Raw genomic sequence first — 19556 nt, forward strand, 5'->3', positions numbered from 1 at the left:
GTCTCATTCCAATTGCAGGCTCAGAGGCAGAACTCTTGGACTCTTGGGTTCTATTCCTGGCTTGGTCCCTGGGCTCAGGTCAACCCTCGGTCAGAATCTCACTTCTAATCCCTTCAAATCATTTGTTAGTCCCTGTTGTCTAAACAGTGGGGAAAAACCCTGAGTAACACCCCTGGATCCTGTTCAATCAACTGGGATGGTTGGAGATGGTTATAACTCACTTCCAAGAAACCAGGGTGATTTATCCCTCGGTGATAGTGTTAGAGTCAGTATGTTCCTAAGAGATACAGTGTCATCAGAACAAACTGGCACTGAAACATTTCTCCACCTGCAAGGATCTCTGTGCTCCTTTAATAGGACTTTCAAATAATATCACCCAGCATTTTTATAGTTCTTTATAGCTTCCACATTAAAATAACTCTGGTTGGGCTTCAAACTCCTGAGAAGCAGAATAAACAGAGAAATAAATTTATCCCCAATTTATAGATGAAAAAACTAAAACTGAGTCTTACATAGATGTCTTGACTTGACCCAGGGCCCAAAGCTAATAAGTGAGGAGGCTGGGACTCTGGCCTGTTGTTTTCCAGATCAAGCGTTCTCTCTCTTTGTTTGACAGGGTCTCACTGTTGACCAGGCTGGAGTGCAGGGACACAATCACAGCTCAGTGCAGCCTCAACCTTCCAGGCTCCAGCAGTCTTCCCATCTCAGCTTCCTAAGTAGTAAGGACCAGAGGTGCACACCACCCTACCCAGCAATATGGTGCCCGGGCTGGTCTCAAACTCCTGGGCTCAAGCGATCCTCCCACCTTGGCCTCCCAAAGTGCAGGATTACAGGTGTGAGCCACCACGCCCAGCCCAAGCACTCTCTTCTAACGCATGGCTCCTCATGAATACTTCTGGACCAGGACAAATGGACTGACGGACATTGCTGAAACGGCTGCTATTTATCCTTTCAGAAAAATCTGTAATTTTGGCTTTTTCTGCACAATAAAGGATACTAATCCACTAATCCAAACATATGCCCCTCTCGCCTCTGCCCCACTTGCCTCTGGTAACTTCCGCCATGGCTCTCCTGCTACTGGCACCTCCAGGAATAGAGAACAGATGTGGAAGTTAATCCCCCTCCTTTGAGGATATATGAAGACTGGCTGTGCCTCAATTATCACGGTGGCTTTTGTTTCTGGGAGGAGTGAATGGTTACGCAGAGAGCTGTGTCACGAAACTTGCAGTTAAACTTCGTTATTCATTTTTTTCTTTTTTTCTGCAGCCTACAAAGTTGGAACTTGCAGTCCAACTTCAATTAGGCTGCCCAATTACTGTCTGCTTTGAGTCAAGCTGCACAACTTTTCTACATCCCGAGTGCCTCATCTACATGGAAATGTAAAACTTCATTGGGCTGAGATAAGGAGTGGCCAGTGCTGACTGTGAATGCCTCCCCAGTACCTTTGTGAGGGCATGGTCTCTGCTGCTGAGGTCCGGATAAGGCTAAGGTGGCAGGCCAGAGGAACCAGACAGAGAAAAATGCAATGCTGGTCAAGACCTAAATCATGTCAGTGTGTAGGTAATAGTAAAGTAAATCTTGAGTCAGCAGGGAAGTAACTATCTGGAATGCCATATACTAACTGACTCTGAAACACGTACAAGAGAAATCCAACCAGCCCCCTCCCCCGAGACCGAGGCAGCAGGGTGCAATGCAGTGGTGCTGGACACAGGGTCAAGAGATAGGCTGAGTATGAGTCTAGGTTTACCATCTCCGACCAGCTGTGTGGCTGTGGACAAGCTCCATGACTCCAGACAAGCTTCTCTGGACTGTCTTGTCTTCATTTGTAAATCAAGTATGAAGATTAAATGGGATTCCACACGTGGAAGCGCAAAGACAATGCCTGGCACATAGGTAAGTTCCTTCCTTTTGGTGTTGCACACACAGTAGTTCCCTTTTCCCTGGAAGGTGATTCTCTCTTCTCTTCACCTGGCCAACTCCTACTTCATACTCCAGGCTTCACCTCAAATTTTACTTCCCTGGAAAAGCCTGTCTCAACTCCCCTGATCACTAGGTTAGCCGCCCTCCTTCTCCCCATCACCTTCTCTGATCATAGTCTCACGGCACCCTGTAAGTCTCCTCTATGTCACTGTCACAATTTCAGCAAATAAGTGTTTATATGATTGTTTTATGTTTGCTGCCCTGCTTGATTATAAGCTCTTTGAGAGCAGGGAGAGTTTTGGTTTCTGCTATTCCCAACCCTGAGTTCATAGGGAATTTTCAATGACCATTTACTGACAGGGAATGAGTAAATGGCAGCTATGTACTGGCTGACACAAGATCACACGGCAGTGTTGAACAACTAAAAAAGATGACAAGAATGTCCCTCTCAAAGACATTTTTCTGCAGTGACTGTGGCCACATCACTGCTGCTCCTAAAAAGAATGAAAAACCTCATCAAGACTTTCAAGCTGACAATGTATAAAATTCAAGCCATTTCTTTCTTGTCAACATTATTAAAACTTCACAGCACGAAATCATCTTTAAAAAATTTATCACATATACCTTGAACCCCTTTTATCAATCAATCCCTTGGCTATTTTGACATTTTAAGAATACACATGCTTCTTTGGGAACTCTTAGGCGTCTTCAGCTTTACACTTCATTAAGTCTTATTATCTTAACAAATACTGGAGGTGGACTTCTTGGGCTTCGAGCAGAGATGGAAAAACTAACTGGAAATACTTTCAAAGCCCCCTCACTGCCTGCCCCTCCCCACAACTTCATAAATGCTTCAAAATATACTCAAGGATTGTTTTAGTTTTGTATCTGAGAATAGAATGTAACTTAACTAAAGTAAACCATACAGAGTTTACTCAGCTGCTTCCAGATGGAAGGCATTCTGGCACAGCACACTGCATGGCCCCAGTCCACAATCGGAGCGTTTCCCCTACTGCAGTAATGTGTCTTCAGTAAGTTTTCCTGGTGACAGACAAATGGATTCACTTCAATTGGGGACAATTTCACTTCACATCCTATTTGAGGGAGTGACAGAGGGTGGACGTGGGCCAGGCCCTAGGCATTCTAAAAGGGCGTACTAATTCACTCAGGGAAAATCTATTATCGAGGCAGCAGCAAAATCCTTCTGGGCTTAAGTCGAGTCTAGCTTGGCTGGGCCCTTAACATTCATTATACCCTTTGTTGATAAGAATCCCCAACTAGTCACTCTGGAAAAGGGAGGCTAAAATAGGCCATTCAAGCAAATAGCTATGTTAAAGTGGTTGGGTTCTGTGAGATGTGGAACCATATGGGCTGTCCCTGATTTCCAGTCTCAGTTGGTATCAAGGCCAGATGGCAATCCCACAGCAGAACTGCCGACCTGCTGGGAGGATGGGGGGTGGCACTTTTCTTTATGAGGCTGGGGCTGGCACTTTCAAGCAGAAGGAAAATTAAGAAGGAACAGACCCACGTGGTGAACTGCAACTGCGGGGATTCTAGAACTATACCATGGGGTGTAGGAGTAAGAACCAGACTACAATCTGACAGTTTTCTTCATGGGCATGTGGGGATCCAGTTGGCTTGGTGAACAGAAGAAGCTTATAACAATTTAATCCTATTTCTGACCTCTCTAGTGGAGAAAAATAACATACTCATATACACCTATATATATATAACATGCTATATATACATACATATATAAAATATATAGCATATATAAAATATTTTATATATATATATATATATATATATATCTGAAAAAATTCATGCCAGGTTTCTGTACCTCATTTTCATGTTTTTATTTTAGGCAGATCAGAAATTTCAGTTATAAGTATTCGAATTAAAAACCCTGTAACTAAGAAAGTGTACAATTAAACACATCAGTATGGATTAGAAGAAGCAGCAGACCTAGGCTGGAAACTGCAAAAGCCACTCTTCCCACGACCACTGACCTGGGGCCACTGAGTGTGGCTGTGTCTCTCACCGCCTGGGCTGTTTCTGATGCAAAATCCAGGGCGCCTGCCACTGGCTTGGTTACAGTGCCAACAAGCCCTTTCCCAAGGCCAGATATGAAACCGCTGACACCCCCTTCTGTTTTCACACCTTCCACTGTCGAAGTTATAACACTGGTCAGTCCACCAATGATACCTAGTGAAAAAGACAAGGGCTGTCGTAACCTGACGAGGACAAAAGCAAAAGCATTTAAAGCCAAACCCCTTGATTATGGAATGATAACTTAAGGCCATTCTATTAATCTCTGTGCCGGAGAGGCCACAGACAGGCCAACTCACAGACAGAGGATCCTGCAGATTTGCCCACTAAGTCTAGAGTCAGAGGATATATGTTACATGTTAGTCAGAAGTAAAGTGTGTTCCAGTTTAAAAAAAAAAAATCAAAGAAAAGCTGAGAGGTTAACAGTGGCCAATTTTTCGATCTCAGAGCTTGGGCAGCCTATGGACGATCAGGAGAGGATACAGATAGAGGATTAAATCAGTAACAGACTAGAAAATTGGGCCTTTGGGGAAAGTCTGAAGATGATGGCATTCTATGACATATAAGGCAGAGGCTGGGCGCGGTGGCTCACACCCGTAATCCCAGCACTTGGGGAGGCTGCAGCGGGCAGATCACGAGGTCAAGAGATAGAGACCATCCTGGCCTACATGGTGAAACCCTGTCTTTACTAAAAATACAAAAATTAGCTGGGCATGGGGATGCGCGTCTGTAGTCCCAGCTATTTGGGAGGCTAAGGCAGGAGAATTGCTTGAACCCAGGAGGTGGAGGTTGCAGTGAGCCAAGATTGTGCCACTGCACTCCAGCCTGGTGACTGAGACGCCGAGGGAAGGAGGGAGGGAAGGAGGGCAGAGAGAGATAACTAAATATAGTTGTTCCTTAGTATCCATGCAGGATTGATCCAGGACTCCCTGCAGATACCAAAATCCTAGGATGCTCAAGTCCCTTACATAATGTGCTGTAGGTACTTGCATATAACCTATACATACCATCCTGTATAGGTTAAATCACCTCTAGATGATTTATAGTAGCTAATACAATGCCCACATATCACTTCATTTGTGCGGAGTCAACACAGTATTTGAAACGTGTGGCAAATTCAAATTTTGCTCTCTGGCACTTTGCAAAATCTTTTTTTTCCCAAGTATTTTCCATCCATGGTTGGTTGAATCTGTGGATGTAGAGAGCCGATGGTATACATTTGCAGTGCAGTTTTCAAAGAACACTATGGGGGTGACTGGCCAATCCCTCGGGATGCTTGAAATAAGGTAAAAGTTACTGCATGCTTTGATGAAATTTGGTATAGGCAATTATATAAAATCTTCATGAAGAGCACCCCAAAAAGCTATGAAAGCTGGCTGGGACCTTCAACGAAGTCAGTTCAAAAGTCCAATCCGGGTCAAAAAGACATTCCAAACATTTTGCAAGTTGACAGCAATGGCTGAAAACACCTTAGAGGAGGCCAGAAGCTGGCAGCGGCTGAAGAGGTCATGGTCACTGAAGGGAAGAGGCAGCCTGTCCGGGGAGCATCTCCAGGACCTGTGCCAGGGACACTCACAGGATGTTTACCCTCTGACAGTGGGGTGTGAGGAAGCTCTCCAGACTCTTCAGCTCTAGTGAGACAAATTGGTAAAGGAAACTCCTTGGGCGAGAATGCACTAACAATTCACAACGTTTCTTTTGGATTCTGGGTAAATTTGCTCCAATGAGGCAATATCTCTTTCCCAAACTTTTTTTTCTTATTTTTTTTTTTAAGAAACAGGGTCTCCGTCTATCACCCAGGCTGGAGTGCAGTGGCATGATCACAGCTTGCTGCAGCCTTAAATTCCTGGGCTCAAGCAATCCTCCCTCTAGGTCTTCTAAAGTACCAGGTTTACTGTCCTGAGCCACTGCACCCAGCCCCTTCCCATACTTTGTGAACAAAGTTCTTGGCAGAGCACACACAGGATAGGAATTCAGACTAGAACCTGAGAGACAGAACATGACTGAACCCGGGTCCAGCAGGGCCTGCAGAGAGAACTGAGCACAATTCCCAGTTCTTAACCAAGGGGATTGAGTGGATTCTGTTTCTTGTCATCTTCTAAAGGTCTTTTCATCCTAAAGGAAGACTCTCACACACTGCCTTCATATAACCCAGAGCTCAGTGGATCCTCTTTGGATGAAGCCACTGGCTCCTGGAGAGGCTGTACATATTATAGGAATGATTCTTGATGAGAGGTGATTTTGCAACTTTGAACTAATCATGCATTTTTTCAGCACATTTGTGTGTTCATCCAGAAAGGGAGGACAGTCATGCTCTCTCCACATCGCAAGGATGCTGGCCAGATAAAGGCCACCATACATAACAAAGCATTTCATATTCATTTTAAAAGTCTTCGAAAAGTCCAATGTACTGTCATTACTAGAAAGAATGATTAAACCTTAACCCCAAATGATTGCCCAACACTCAACTTTTAAAATTCATAAACAAGTTACTTTCAGCCAAATTTCACTTCTGGCCTGATGTCTCCTTAGGGACAGCTCCCTTTACGGTTGGGCAGCCTTAGGAAAAGCAAAGGCATTTTGATCCAAATCTCACCATTAGGAAAGCTGAAAAACAAAAACTCTATTCTAAACGTGTCCTAAGCACAATAGATATATAATTTTTTACTGTCTATATTCCTTCCTCTTCTTCCAAATGCAGATAATTAATACTGATCAGTCTTGATATGACTCTGATAGTTTTGGATGGTTCCTAAGGATCTGGTAAAAAGAGTTTAATTTACTAAGCCTTACTATGCATGAGCTACGTGCCAGGTGTCATGTGAGGTACGCAAGGATAAAGGTGAATACAAAGTGGTCTCTCTCCCCTCCTCACATTCTCAATCTATCAGAGACCTCAATGTACACAGTTGGTGACATACACAACCCAGACTGTGCTCTGTCATTAACTCTAATGGGGACTAATCGAGCTGGGAAAATGTATTTGAGTTGGGACTTACAGGTTGAGTAGGATTTTGATAGACAAGGAAGTGAGGCAGAGGAGGGAGAGCAGGAACATGCATGAACAAGGACCTGGAGGTACGCCTGGGAAGCAGTACATAGCTCTGTGTGGCCCAAGTGCAGCATGGCTGAGGGACGGTGGTCGGAAAAATTGACTGGATTTATAGTTCCAAGGGCCTTGGATGCTGTACTAAGAAATTGTTAAGAAAAATGCAACAAAAGGCAAATGACTCAGAATTAAAGCATTAGAAGCTGGAATTCAAAGTCAGAGACCAAATGCATTCACGCCATCACCAACATCTCTTAGGCAGATAAATTTATAATTTTAGTGAAAGCACATTTATGCAAAACTAAAAAACACCTAGGCTACAAACCTGGTCACCAATTCCCCATTTCAATTTCTTTGGAAGGAATGATCAGTAAGGAGAAGGCAGAGGTTACAATTCTAAGAAGAGAAGCAGCAGCTACAATTCTAAGAACAGGTCTGGTTGATTACACCTTATGATACTTTGGGAACAGAAGCCAGAGAACGAAAGGAATTGCAATGTGCACAACATTCAGAAGACGAATGAGGAGTTCTCACAGGCTGTCATATTTCAACTTCAAGGAGGATAAAGTAAGAGAGCTTGGAAGGTACACCAACACAGGATTTCCTCTGTTGTCAGCTTTCTTTTTTTTTGAAATGGAGTCTTGCTCTATCACCAGGAGTGCAGTGGCATGATCTCGGCTCATTGCAACCTCCACCTCCAGGGTTCAAGCAATTCTCCTGCCTCAGCCTCCTGAATAGCTGGGATTACAGGTGTGTACCACCACACCTGTCTAATTTTTGTATTTCTAGTAGAGACGCGGTTTCACCATGTTGGCCAGGCTGGTCTCGAACTCTTCACCTCAAATGATCCACCCGTCTCAATCTCCCAAAGTGCTGGGATTACACGTGTGAGCCACTGCGCCTGGCCTAATTTTTGTATTTTTAGTAGAGGCGGGGTTTCACTGTGTTGGCCAGGCTGGTCTTAAACTCCTGACCTCATGATCCGCTCTCCTCAGCCTCCCAAAATGCTGGGAATAAAAGCTTGAGCCATCACGTCCAGCCCAGCTTTCTTTTTTTATAGCTGCAATCAGATTGGTACAAAGGCACCTCTGAGGACCTGCAGCAGCAGAGCTTGATGTCACCTGTGACTTACCATGAGCCAGGCCATGGATGCCGGCTACAAGGTGTTCACCACTTGTAGCTGCGTGGTACCTGATGTACTCCCGCTCTGACTGATGCCGATTGTCCATCGTCTTCCCTAAGCCATCTGATAATGTTCCAGCAAACTAGAATGAGTTAAAAACAGGAAAAGAGTTTTAAAGTCTTAGCACTATTTTTACTATTTGAATTACTTTAAATAAATTTAAATACATTTTAGATAAGCCCATGTTGGTCTGCAGTGGTGTGATCTCATCTCACTGCAACCTCCGCCTCCCAGGCTCAAGTGATTCTCCTGCCTCAGGCTCCCAAGTAGCTGAGATTACAGGTGCGTACCACCACACCTGGCTAATTTTTGTACTTTTAGTAGAGGTAGGGTTTCACCATGTTGGTCAGGCTAGTCTCAAATTCCTGACCTCAAGTGATCTGCCCATCCAGGCCTCCCAAAGTTCTGGGATTACAGGCATGAGCCACTGTGCCTGGCCAATAATTTAAATATAAATAAATTTAAATATTTTAAATGCAGTTACCTATACTGTCTGCCCCAGGTGAGTGGTTCTCAAAAGGACTGGGCACACACAAATTGTGGGATGCATACAATGGAGGACACTAGGCTTTGCAAAGCAACTACTAAAAATCTTTAATGACATTCACTTTCCAGAATACTACTCCAAATTTACTGAAAAAATGAGAGGTATAACAAAATAGTCTTGAGGGAGGAGAAGTGAGCTTTGGGACTGTATCATGGTAAGAACATAGGCCCTTTGCTCTAAGAATCAGTGGAATTCAAAACAGGAAATGTGTCAGTTGCTTTAGGGTTTGGTATCAAATATTTGGAGACATCAAACTCCTTCCAGTAATGCTCTCTTTCATTTATTCAATAATTACTGAGTACCTATGAGGTGCCAAGCTCCATTTGTCAAAAGCCAAAAATGAAATCGATGGAAAGATTAACAGGTTAGGTCACCTTTCATAGGAGGTGGCAGACTTGAACTCATGATTTCAAATGCAAACCCACCCTCTCCACAATTCAGAGATTTTATTTACCCTGGCATACTTTAACCAGAAAAGCTGTCTCATCCATCAAAGCTGGGATAAAAAGGACATAAAACTCTGTTTTGTCACAAGACAATCTGAAAAGGTTTAAAGTGACAGTTAATAAACCACAGAGTACTTATCCTCATCATTCAGGCATAAAAAGAGAAGGATATCAAATATATAATTAACCTTCTCAGGAAGGATCTACCAAAACAAGTGGTTTAAGTGCCAATGACCCAGGACTAACCTCTTAGAAAACTCACAGGAATGTTCCTTAGATACAAGGCTCAGGGGAAAGCCTCAAGGCAAGCTGCCTGCCTGGAAGGCCCAGGAACTGGGTGGCCATCTGGGGGCCTGTTTCTTTCTCCTTTGGCAAGGGGGTTGGGATGCATGTTACACAGATCAGATCTGCCTTGGAAACCTCAGTCATGAGGATTCTTGATACAAGTGACACATGAGTTCTGGGCACAGAAGAGGGACTAGTGAACACAGCAGTAATTCCATGTCAAGTGATGGTTCCTGGAAGAAGCTATGGGAAGACTCATGACTTTTACTCAGTCCAAATATTTTACAACCTAGGGCAGTGATTCCTGATCTTTCTGGAGATGTAACCCCTATCATTATTTGTTTGCCTTCTGCCTTGCCTTCCACATTACTGCCTAAGGAGAGAATTAAAGTTAATGAAAATTAATAACTTCCTTTAGGACAACTGGAAACACCACATGATGCTGCTAGCACCGTGAATCACTAAAGAGTGGCTTCAGTCAGAGACCCCATCCAAGAGTTATCACAGTATAGGAGAAGGGCCACAAGCTGGGGCATCTGACCAAACCCGGCTCCAGTCCTCCCTCGACCATTCTGGTAACTACATGATCCTGAGCGAGGTGGCCTACCTCTGAGCCTCCTCTGCATCCAGAGAATAGCGAGAGTATCTACTTTGTCATGTAGCTGGAAGCATTCGTGACAATGGCTCGGGGGCCTGGTATCTAGTTAGCATTCTTACTGTTCTTATTACTCTGCTACTAGTCCAAGGAGGAACATGCTGCACTGTTTGAGGGAAGCCTGTCAAAGCTTTAGAATTATGGTCATTTGCACTACAGTTTAACGTAATAAAATCCTCTCTTTCCAGCAGATAAACACCAGCCTCCCAAGTAAGTTTTTGGAGTGGTACCATTTATAACATTAGAGTGTTGGACTCTATGATTTCCAAAATCCTTTCCAGCTCTGGCACTGTGTGACCTACGACCCAAGGTAGAATGTCTTTACTAAGCACTTTCTCTGGGCCCAGGACAGATTTAGGTACTGCTGAAGACACAAACAAACAGCAGCCTTGAACCCTGCCCTCAAGAACTGACAGTCTCTTTGGGAAGGTAACAATCGTATACACAAAACAGTCAGCAGGAACCCAGGACACAAACTACAGAGAGGAAATGTGAACTTTGTTTTGGAAAGAATCAGTAAGAGTCCCTGCTATGTTTAGAATTATGTAGGCTGCCAGCATTCTTCAGGTTCTGGACAAAAACGTGTCTCTCTGGTGCCCCAGACGCTTTGAGAACCACAGTTATGTGACGTGTGCCCATGTTCTGTGTGTCTCCAGGGGACACATCTCCACCTGAAGAGACTCAGGAGCAATGCAGCCATTTCAGGGTCTTATTCAGGTCTTTCCTATTTCTCTCAAGCTCTTACATTCTTTGAGAAGAGACTTCCTTGGAAGAGAGATTGGGTAAAGTGCTTTTTACCTATTGCTGGCAGCTAACTAGGAGGAAGTTAAAAATCCCATAATACTTCCCCCCTCCAAGAGAATATGGGAGAATAATCTAGGCAGAACGCCCAATATCACTCCCTCTTCTTCTACTCCCATCAATTAAACAAGTTTAATATCCAAAGTTGATGAGTGAGCCTATGCCAAAAGCTTAATTTCCAACTAAGTCTGCTGTGGCAGCCTCAGTTTCCCGGCATCAACTGGGTCCTGGGTGTTCTCTGTACAAAGACAATGTATTGACCCAAGGAGGATGGGATGAGATGACGTAAGAGATCACTCTCCCCTCTAATGCTGGATTCTTCTGTAAGGTGAAGACCTTTGCCATGGAAAGGTACCTACACCTATCTCAACTTACTGTAGGACTTTTCTCTGAATTCCTGTTTCTCTGTCCATAAAAAATTGCTTGTGCAAGCCAACCGGACTTGTCCTTTGTCACTTGTTAACAGTCAACCATTACAAAAGTCTTCACTCACCCCTAGAAACACAGCTTTGAGAACTCAGAAAACTTGAGTAGATGTTAAAATCTATGATCCAATCAAACCTGTATTGATGAGTAGTTAATCAGGTTTTCTGGGAAGGATGTTTTACAGAAACTAAACCAAAGTCAAAGCTAGATGATGGACACAGTGGTAAAGGCAGGGCCCTGGGCCAGTTCACTGCACTCTGAGTATTGAATCCAGACTACCAAAAAGCATGTGGCCTCCTTTTACTATGGAGGAATTTAGTTAGACAGCCTTAATTCTACCCCATTCCCCACCTCAGTGGGAAGGTAAGTCCTGCCCAGCCATTCTTTCTCCCTCAAAGACAGCAGAAAACACACGGGCTGTGGAGGGAGGGAATTCCAGTGGTGCTCATCATGGGTGCCCTCTGGCCTTGGTCTTCTCTGAAGCTTGCAGGCACTTTTTTACCCAGGTCCTTGACTTTGAAGATGGTCATCAAAACAGAGCAGAGATACCCAAAGAGTTACACCATCATGTAGGGAGTGACTGGCCCAGTCCATCCTTCATGATCCCATCCTCCCACTGTCTTGTGACAAGTAAAGCCTGGAGGTGGAGGTCCAGATTATTCAGACGAAGGAGAAATGAGTCCCGATGTGAGCAAGTACAAATCCCTACACATCCAGTCAACCAAGCAATCCAACATGTGCGCAAGCCCTACCCGTGTGGCAGGCTAGAGACAGAGAATCAGAAATCAGAAGTGCTTTCTGTCTCTTGCCTTCAAGACCTCAGTTGGGAAGTATGGATGTGACATAATAGAAAGATAATCACACCTGAGTTTGAATTCTGACTGTGACACCCAACAGCTATGAGATCACAGACAAGGAAACTTTGCGGGCCTCTGTTTCCCCCCTTTTCAAAATGGGGATACAAATATTCCCTACAAAGATGCTGTAAGGATTAGGCAATACACGTAAGGCACATAGCACAGAGCCTGATACATATGAGTCATTCAATAAAAACAGTATTATGTTATCTAAACTTTGACTTCTTCATATGCAAAATGGGAATAATCGGATTCTTCAGGGCTGTCTTGAGGATTCAGGGATAGTGTGCACATAAAGCATGTGGCATGGCACATCCCCCCTAGCAAAGCAGGAGCTACCTGCAGCAGGGCATAACAGCCCCAGGGTGTGCTAGGCTTCTAAAGTGGGAAAGCAACTAGCAACTGAAAGGCAATGTGCAGACAATTTGTAACTCTTTGGTTATAATACCTTAACAGCAGAAGGAGCATTTGCAGAGACTTAAGTCTGCCTACCTCATTTTGTAGCAATCTCAAGTCCACAAAATACTTAAGGCTTCAAGTGCATGTTGTTCTAGCTAAAATGAAAGGTTCCAAGGAACAAAATGTCCTTCAGAAAATCTGCTGTTATACTCACAAAGACAATGATTTTCCCCTTCCTTTCACTTCAACACATGCCACACTTGTGAATTCTGGCCACGGTCCAAAGTCATTAACTTCTATAAAGCAATATTTTCAGCAAGGGGGTAAAAATCTCAGAAGTACTTCAAGATGCCAGTTCTACTGAATAGCTAACACACACTCTGTCAACACCCCCCTTCCCAAAATAATCTCATTGTCTACACAAATGGAGACACTGCAAATTAGCCTGGGTTTGGGGCCTGGCTCTGAAGGGTTGATTTTATAAAACTGAAATTCAAGTAGACACTGGAATGGGGCAAGGGGAAAAATTCCCACTGTGTTCCTCTGTTCGGTCCTATCAGTTTTCCTGACCCTTTTATGATCTTCAGCAAGCATGGGGTGCCAAAGGTATTTGGCCAGTGTAACAGGAGCTGGGGCTTGAATTTCTCTCCCTTCTCTTGGGTTCTTCTTTCACAGTTATTTACCTAATGGAAATTTCCTCTTTAATATCTTTGCCTCACTGAGTAATTGCTGGTGGCAGTATCTTCCTTGTCACCAGGGAAGATGGTAACCAAATACAACAGGAAAAGAGAGGAAGTGGCAGGACTCTGTAGTGTGATGGAGAAGTTTTATATTCTTCCAAGTACAGATGCTCCTTGACTTATGATGGGATTACATCCGGGTAAGCCCATTTTTAAGTTGAAAAGGCTGTAAGTAAAAATGAATTTCACACAGCTAACATATCTAAACATGCCCAGAACACTTACATTAGCTGACAGCTAGGCAAAGTCGTCTGGCAGCAGGGCCCACTGTAGAGTATTTGTTCCCTCTTCACGATCGTGTGGCTAACTAGGAGCTGCGGCTGCTGCTGCCCAGCACTGAGAGAATCGGATCACATGTCACCAGCCCAGGAAGATCAAAACTCAAAATCTGAAGTACAGTTTCTACTGAACGCACATAGCTTTTGCGTCATCGTCAAGTTAAAAACTCGTTAAGTTAAATCACCATAAGTCAGAGACTATACAAGGTTGTACAGCTGCAAACCTCAGCTACCAGCACAGCGCGAATTCTAATCAGCATTGTCTGCAATAAGCTATGTTTGAACCCATAAATTTGGAAAACCCAACTATCTATTGTGCCTCTAAGTAAGGCTGCCATGAACTTTGTGGGGGCTGCCATGTTGCAGTCAAACAGGAGCAAAGGAATCATATCTTACCCTGACAGTTACCAAATACACTGCTGGAAGAGGCTTAATTTCTCTGAACCTCAGTTTATCCATCTGCTAAACCCACAGTAAGGGATTGCTCTTTTTTTTTTTTTTTTTTTTTGCTGGCAGAGTCTCACTGTGTTACTCAGGCTGGAGTGGATGTGATCACAGCTTACTGCAACCTCCACCTCCTGGGTTCAAGTGATTCTCCTGCCTCAACCTCCCGTAGCTGGGATTACAGTTGTGCGCAACCATGCCTGGCTAATTTTTGTATTTTTAGTAGAGACAGGGTCTCACCATGTTGGCCAGGCTGGTCTTGAACTCCTGGCTTCAGGTGATCTGTCTGCCTCGGCCCCCCAAGGTGCTAGGATTACAAGCGTGAGCCACAGAGACTGGCCTGCAAATGACTGTTTTGAAGAGTTAAGAGGATAATTAATGCAAAATGTTTGGTGTAGCATTTGGCCAACATTTTTTACAAGTTTCTTAGAAGTAGTGTGGGACTTTCAACTTCAGAGTCATTTTTAACTCTGCTGATATACTACTAGGAAAACCACCTTTGAGTCATGTAAGACCTAAGTCACTTCAAAATGAAAGTCTTCACCACTGACTTCTGTTTGACATTGTTCAAACACCCACAGTTAAAAAGTATTCTGAGTGTGAGTTTTGCCCTGATGTTGAAAAACCCTTTCGTGATACTCGTAAACAGAGAAGAGTTAAAGGAAAATGTGACCTGAAAAGCAGTGAATATCTATTGTTGATAAAAGGCAAACCAAACAGCTAGTCCTCACTCAGCCAAATCACGAAGGGGTGGGGAGGCTGGGAAGAGGCATTAAAAAAAAAAAAAAAAGGCACGGAACAAGTTGAGGTTTGGCAAGAAGGAAGCATTTCTGGATTCCAGATTTCTATCCACTAGGAGTGCGTTTGTCTGTTTTCAGTTCTGCTTGGTTATGGATTATGTATAGCCCTTAAGGCAAAGAGAAAAGAGAGGGAGGAATCCAGAAAGGGGACCCCGAATAGAAACAATAGAGGCATTTTAAAGTTGGGACTGACATCCTAATTCCAGTAACATGCCTAAGCCAACGACTTTGCTTTTTTTTTTTTTTTTTTCCTGGTCTCTGGAGATCTGAAAGCCCTCCTACCCTAAGATGCACACCATGTTGCTATTTCACGGATAAACACTTATCAGGCAACAGACGCTCCTTTTTCAGTTAAGAAACAAAGTTATCTAAAGCCACCCAGAATTATCTCAGCACACAAGGTTGAAACACATGCAAGGAAGTCAGGCCTCAGGACCGTCCTGCTGTCTTAACTAACCCAAGACACACGCCTGCTGAACTGGCAAGTTTCTCTTGCTATTCTGCAACTCTGACCCAGTTATGAACTCAGATGCTGTTTCAGATTAATCTGGAAGCTCAGAGTGGTTTGAAGCATTCCCATAATAGGATTTTGCTTTTTCCTTTAAAAGGATTGGTGGAGTATGGTATAAACTAAAAAGTGCAGAAATAAGCAGGATGTACACAGGTAGAATCAAGACAATTGATCTTCGACACAGAGAAGTTGGGGCTTAGTCAAATCCCATTTTCCCTATGAGTTTTCTACATTGATGATAAAGAATTATGAAGGAAGGATGAATCCTGAAGTCCAGCTGTGGACAGAATTGTGTCCCGCCTTTCAGCTCTTCATCAGCTGGGACCCAGTGTAGGACTTTTTGGCAGAAGGGGTGCATGCTCATGTTGAAAATGCCAGGCCCCTACTTGTCCACTGCTGAAAACGCTAAAGCGTACAGAGGGAAGCCTGAAGATAGGTTTCCACACAGTTAGTACTAGCCACGGGAAATATGCCTTCCCACCCCATGAGCGCTCTAGTTTTGCCATCCTTACAAGGTTTTTCAATATGCATAAATAGCTTGTGCCTCAGTACTGAACCAGGAGATAGATTATAACGCAGGAAAAAAATGCCCTCTACGGTGGTCACACCCTAAGGCCTGATTTGGCAGATAACTTATTTCAACTCCAACAAAGCACACAGGCTTTCAAAAGCAGAGTCCTGATGCCAACTCTGTCATTAGTATCAGCTGGGTGAACATGAGCAAAAGACACACTCTCTTTAGGATCAGTGTCTTCATCTACAAAACAGGGAGAACACCACCCATGGAGTTACCCACGGAGACCTTGGTTACGAAAGCACTTGGAAAAAAACACAAATCAAAGGGTTATTACTGGAAATCCTATCCTTTCTTCCAATGAGTGCTCTCCGGCTCCCTCCTCTTTCACCCCCACTAAATCTTGCATGTCTCATCCTAAACTATGGAAATCACCTCATGCCCATTCTGGAACAAAGGAAAGCATAAACACGTCAATTAAAATCGCAAAATACAGAACTTTAGACATGAAACCGAACAAGATCATCTCCTTCCTAGTCACCAGAACTCCATTCTTACAAAGTACTTTGTATTTATTTCAAATGAATAAATAGATTCACTTTAATGCCAAAGGCTTAGAAGAAAGGAGGCTAGTGACATCAGAGAGAATAATCATAGATGCTGGGCACCAGTATAAGCTGAGCTTCTTGTGGCAAAAGTAAAATAGGTTTTAAGGGTTTGGAATAAGTTTTTTGAGGTTTTTAGAAAGAAATCCATTCCCAACTATTTCTTTAAATAAATTAAGTTTTAGATGAGTGTGTAGCAGAGTAGGTAAGGGCAAACTTCCAAGTACTGAAGACCACAGTTGAACTTCTGGAATCATAAGCTTCAGCCAACAATGTTCGCCATGTGCCAGCCACTGTCTTTGGGGCCTCCCATCAATGAAATATTTAACTAGCTTAATCCTCACAACAATCCCGTGAGGTAGTGTTATTATGCTCATTTTACAGATAAAGCTGGAAAGACCATGAGCATTTCCAGCAAAAGTCTGCTAAGTATCTATGTGTGATACTGGGTAACCTAGAGAGGTAACCCAACCATGACTTTTGCTACTGTCTTCATAGAAAAATTCCTTCCTAAATGCCAGTGAAAATTTTACAGATACATGGGGCATATCTCTTTTATCTCCCAAGTAGCAGAACTGACAAAGGAAGGCAGCTGACAAAAGTATATTAAAAAATTTCTGAAAAATTACATGCAAATATCTGGACAAGAAAGAGGAGTCAGGCTCCAGTGTTCTTTCTTGATCCATATCCCTAACTCAGACATCTGGCCCACTTCCATTACCCAGACCTTTCCGGAGGCCACGTGGCCTAGAATCCACTTTTTTTCCCGAAGCTACTACTCTCATAATCTGAAACAGGCCCCAAAGAAATAGGAGGCTTGGTACATGTCCATTACACGGATCACATCACACCACACCAGCTTACATTACTAGTGTGTACCATTTATACTAGGAAGAAAGATGGAGGCCAGACTGGGGTGGAGACTGGGACCAGTGATTTCAAGAGGTGCTGCCTATGGAGGCGAGGTCTCCTCTTCTACCCCTGCTTCTTACAGGAGAATGATTTCCTGAAGGAGGTAGAGCACCAAAGCTAAAACATTTGCTTAGTTAGAGCTGGTCTGGTCAAGCAAACTAACTCCAAAAGACGCTACTGCTCTGGAAAGGCCTGTTTCATGTACCAGTAATGGACATATATGGAGACACAAATATAGGGAGATGTGGCGGCAGGAGGGTGAAAGCAAAAGAGGACTATGGATAGAGAGCAGGCAAAACCAACCATGCTACTAGGGTAAAAAAAGAAGATTTCGAAAGTTCATCTGGTTCAGTCTTCATTCCTCTTGATCTTGCCATTCTTCACCTTTTTTTGTTTTCTTCTTTTTTGAGAGGGAGTCTTGATCTGTCACCCAGGCTGGAGTGCAGTAGCATGATCTTGGCTCACTGCAACCTCCACTTCCTGGGGTCAAGCAATTCTCCTGCCTCAGCCTCCTGAGTGACTGGGATGACAGGCACATGCCACCATGCCCAGCTAATTTTTGTATTTTTAGTAGAGACGGGGTTTCACCATGCTGGCCAGGGTGGTCTCAAACTTCTGACCTCATGATCTGCCCGCCTTGGCCTCCCAAAGTGCTGGGATTACAGGTGTGAGCCACCACGCCCAGCTGATCTTTGCCAGTCTTCTGGTATTCAAAATACCCCTGGCCCAACTAAGAGTAATACACCATTCACAGTGGAAACGAACCTATTGCTTCTAACAACTAACTTTTTATGGTGGTGGGTGAGATAGACCTGTACTTTGGGAAAGCTACACATGCAAAGCTGATACTTCACTTCTAGCAATGCCCAGGGAAGTTATTTATACACAAGTGTGATGTATCTGGGTAAGACCACCAACTGGGAACTGGTCTTTAGCACCTGGGAGAACAAAGAAGTTGAACCTGTCTTTTGCGGAGGAGGTAGAATGGGAATGGGAGGTAGTTCAAATCTAAGGTACTTAAAAAATTAAGTCCTGTCTCATTTCTTTAGAAAACTGGCTTGATCCCAGGCTCAAATGAAAGGTCAAAAGAAGGTTCTTTTAAAAATGAACTCAAATGTTCCCACCTTTCAGATGGGCTAAAATAGAAATAAACTTGCAGCTTAGCTACTTCCCAACAGTTCCTCAGAAGCCTCTGGTCTTTGCCTAGGATTTGCCTAGGATGTCCCTTGGGTTCTTCAGTGGCCTTTCAGTCAGGATTCCAACCTTTGCTATCTCTCCATCCGCAAAGGGTGACCTGGGAAAGGACATTAAAAATTCACACCCGTCTACTTCCAGCAGATCCGGTGTCTTGAGCCTGAATTAGTCATCTCCAGGTTAACTGATTTCAGGTCTGAAAAGTCCTGGACTACGGAAGAGAACAGAATCCACTTAACTCAACATCTGTCCTTTCCAAAGGTGGCTACACAGCCTATCCTGATGCCTTTTGTTGCTTTTAAGAGAAAACCTGCAGTGACTAGAAAGATAGGAAAATGAGAGATCTGGTTCAATGTACGTTTTACTTAGAAGAGAACTAATTAACCCTTGTTTATAAAAAAGATTCACCGACTTTCCTGCTTAAACAGAACGGATTCTTCATTACTCAGTTTCCTCTGTTGTGATTCCAGGGGTTGAAGCGGATTACTTTCTACCTCACACACACTGTCTCCGCCCTCGTCTTTCTATTGTCCATCCCAAGAAAAAGAATCGTTCCTCCAGACTCTTCTCTTTAAGCATCAGGCTTTGATCCTTTCGAAAATACAAGTCCCTCTGGGAACTCCTGCTGCAAATAAAAGGTTAAAAATGCAGGGGAGGTATGTATTGGGGAAAATTTAAAAACAGGGTACCTGAAGTAGAAGGAAAGAAGAAGTTTAACTCCTTTCTGGAGAAAAATAATGTTGACCAGAACCTCTAAAATCTTTCCTGTACAATGTCAGGCATTCAATTAAAATTTCCAGATATGTAAGAAAACAGGACTAAATGACTGAAAACTAAGAAAAAAAAGACAAGATTAATCACTGGTATAGTATGATTACTATCTTCAGAAGAAAAATAAGACGGAGAGTTTTACCAGAAAACTAACATTAAGGTTTTAGTAG

The 19556-nt window shown here is 43.5% G+C and overlaps 1 protein-coding gene across 2 annotated transcripts in view; it reads right to left on the reverse strand.

The window, feature by feature from the left end:
• The window catches only part of VPS13D (vacuolar protein sorting 13 homolog D (S. cerevisiae)), a 279483-nt gene that overhangs the window by 47632 nt on the left and 212295 nt on the right, over positions 1-19556 (reverse strand). For both annotated transcript variants that reach the window (XM_011996567.1, XM_011996566.1), the window contains 2 exons: positions 8151-8283; positions 3930-4125 (listed from right to left, as the gene is read on the reverse strand). In XM_011996567.1, coding sequence (XP_011851957.1) covers positions 3930-4125; positions 8151-8283 — 329 coding nt within the window. The remainder of the gene's footprint in view (positions 1-3929; positions 4126-8150; positions 8284-19556) is intronic.

This window comes from Mandrillus leucophaeus, unplaced genomic scaffold (genome assembly GCF_000951045.1).
Source record: "Mandrillus leucophaeus isolate KB7577 unplaced genomic scaffold, Mleu.le_1.0 Scaffold52, whole genome shotgun sequence".
NCBI classification, from domain to species: Eukaryota; Metazoa; Chordata; class Mammalia; order Primates; family Cercopithecidae; genus Mandrillus; species Mandrillus leucophaeus.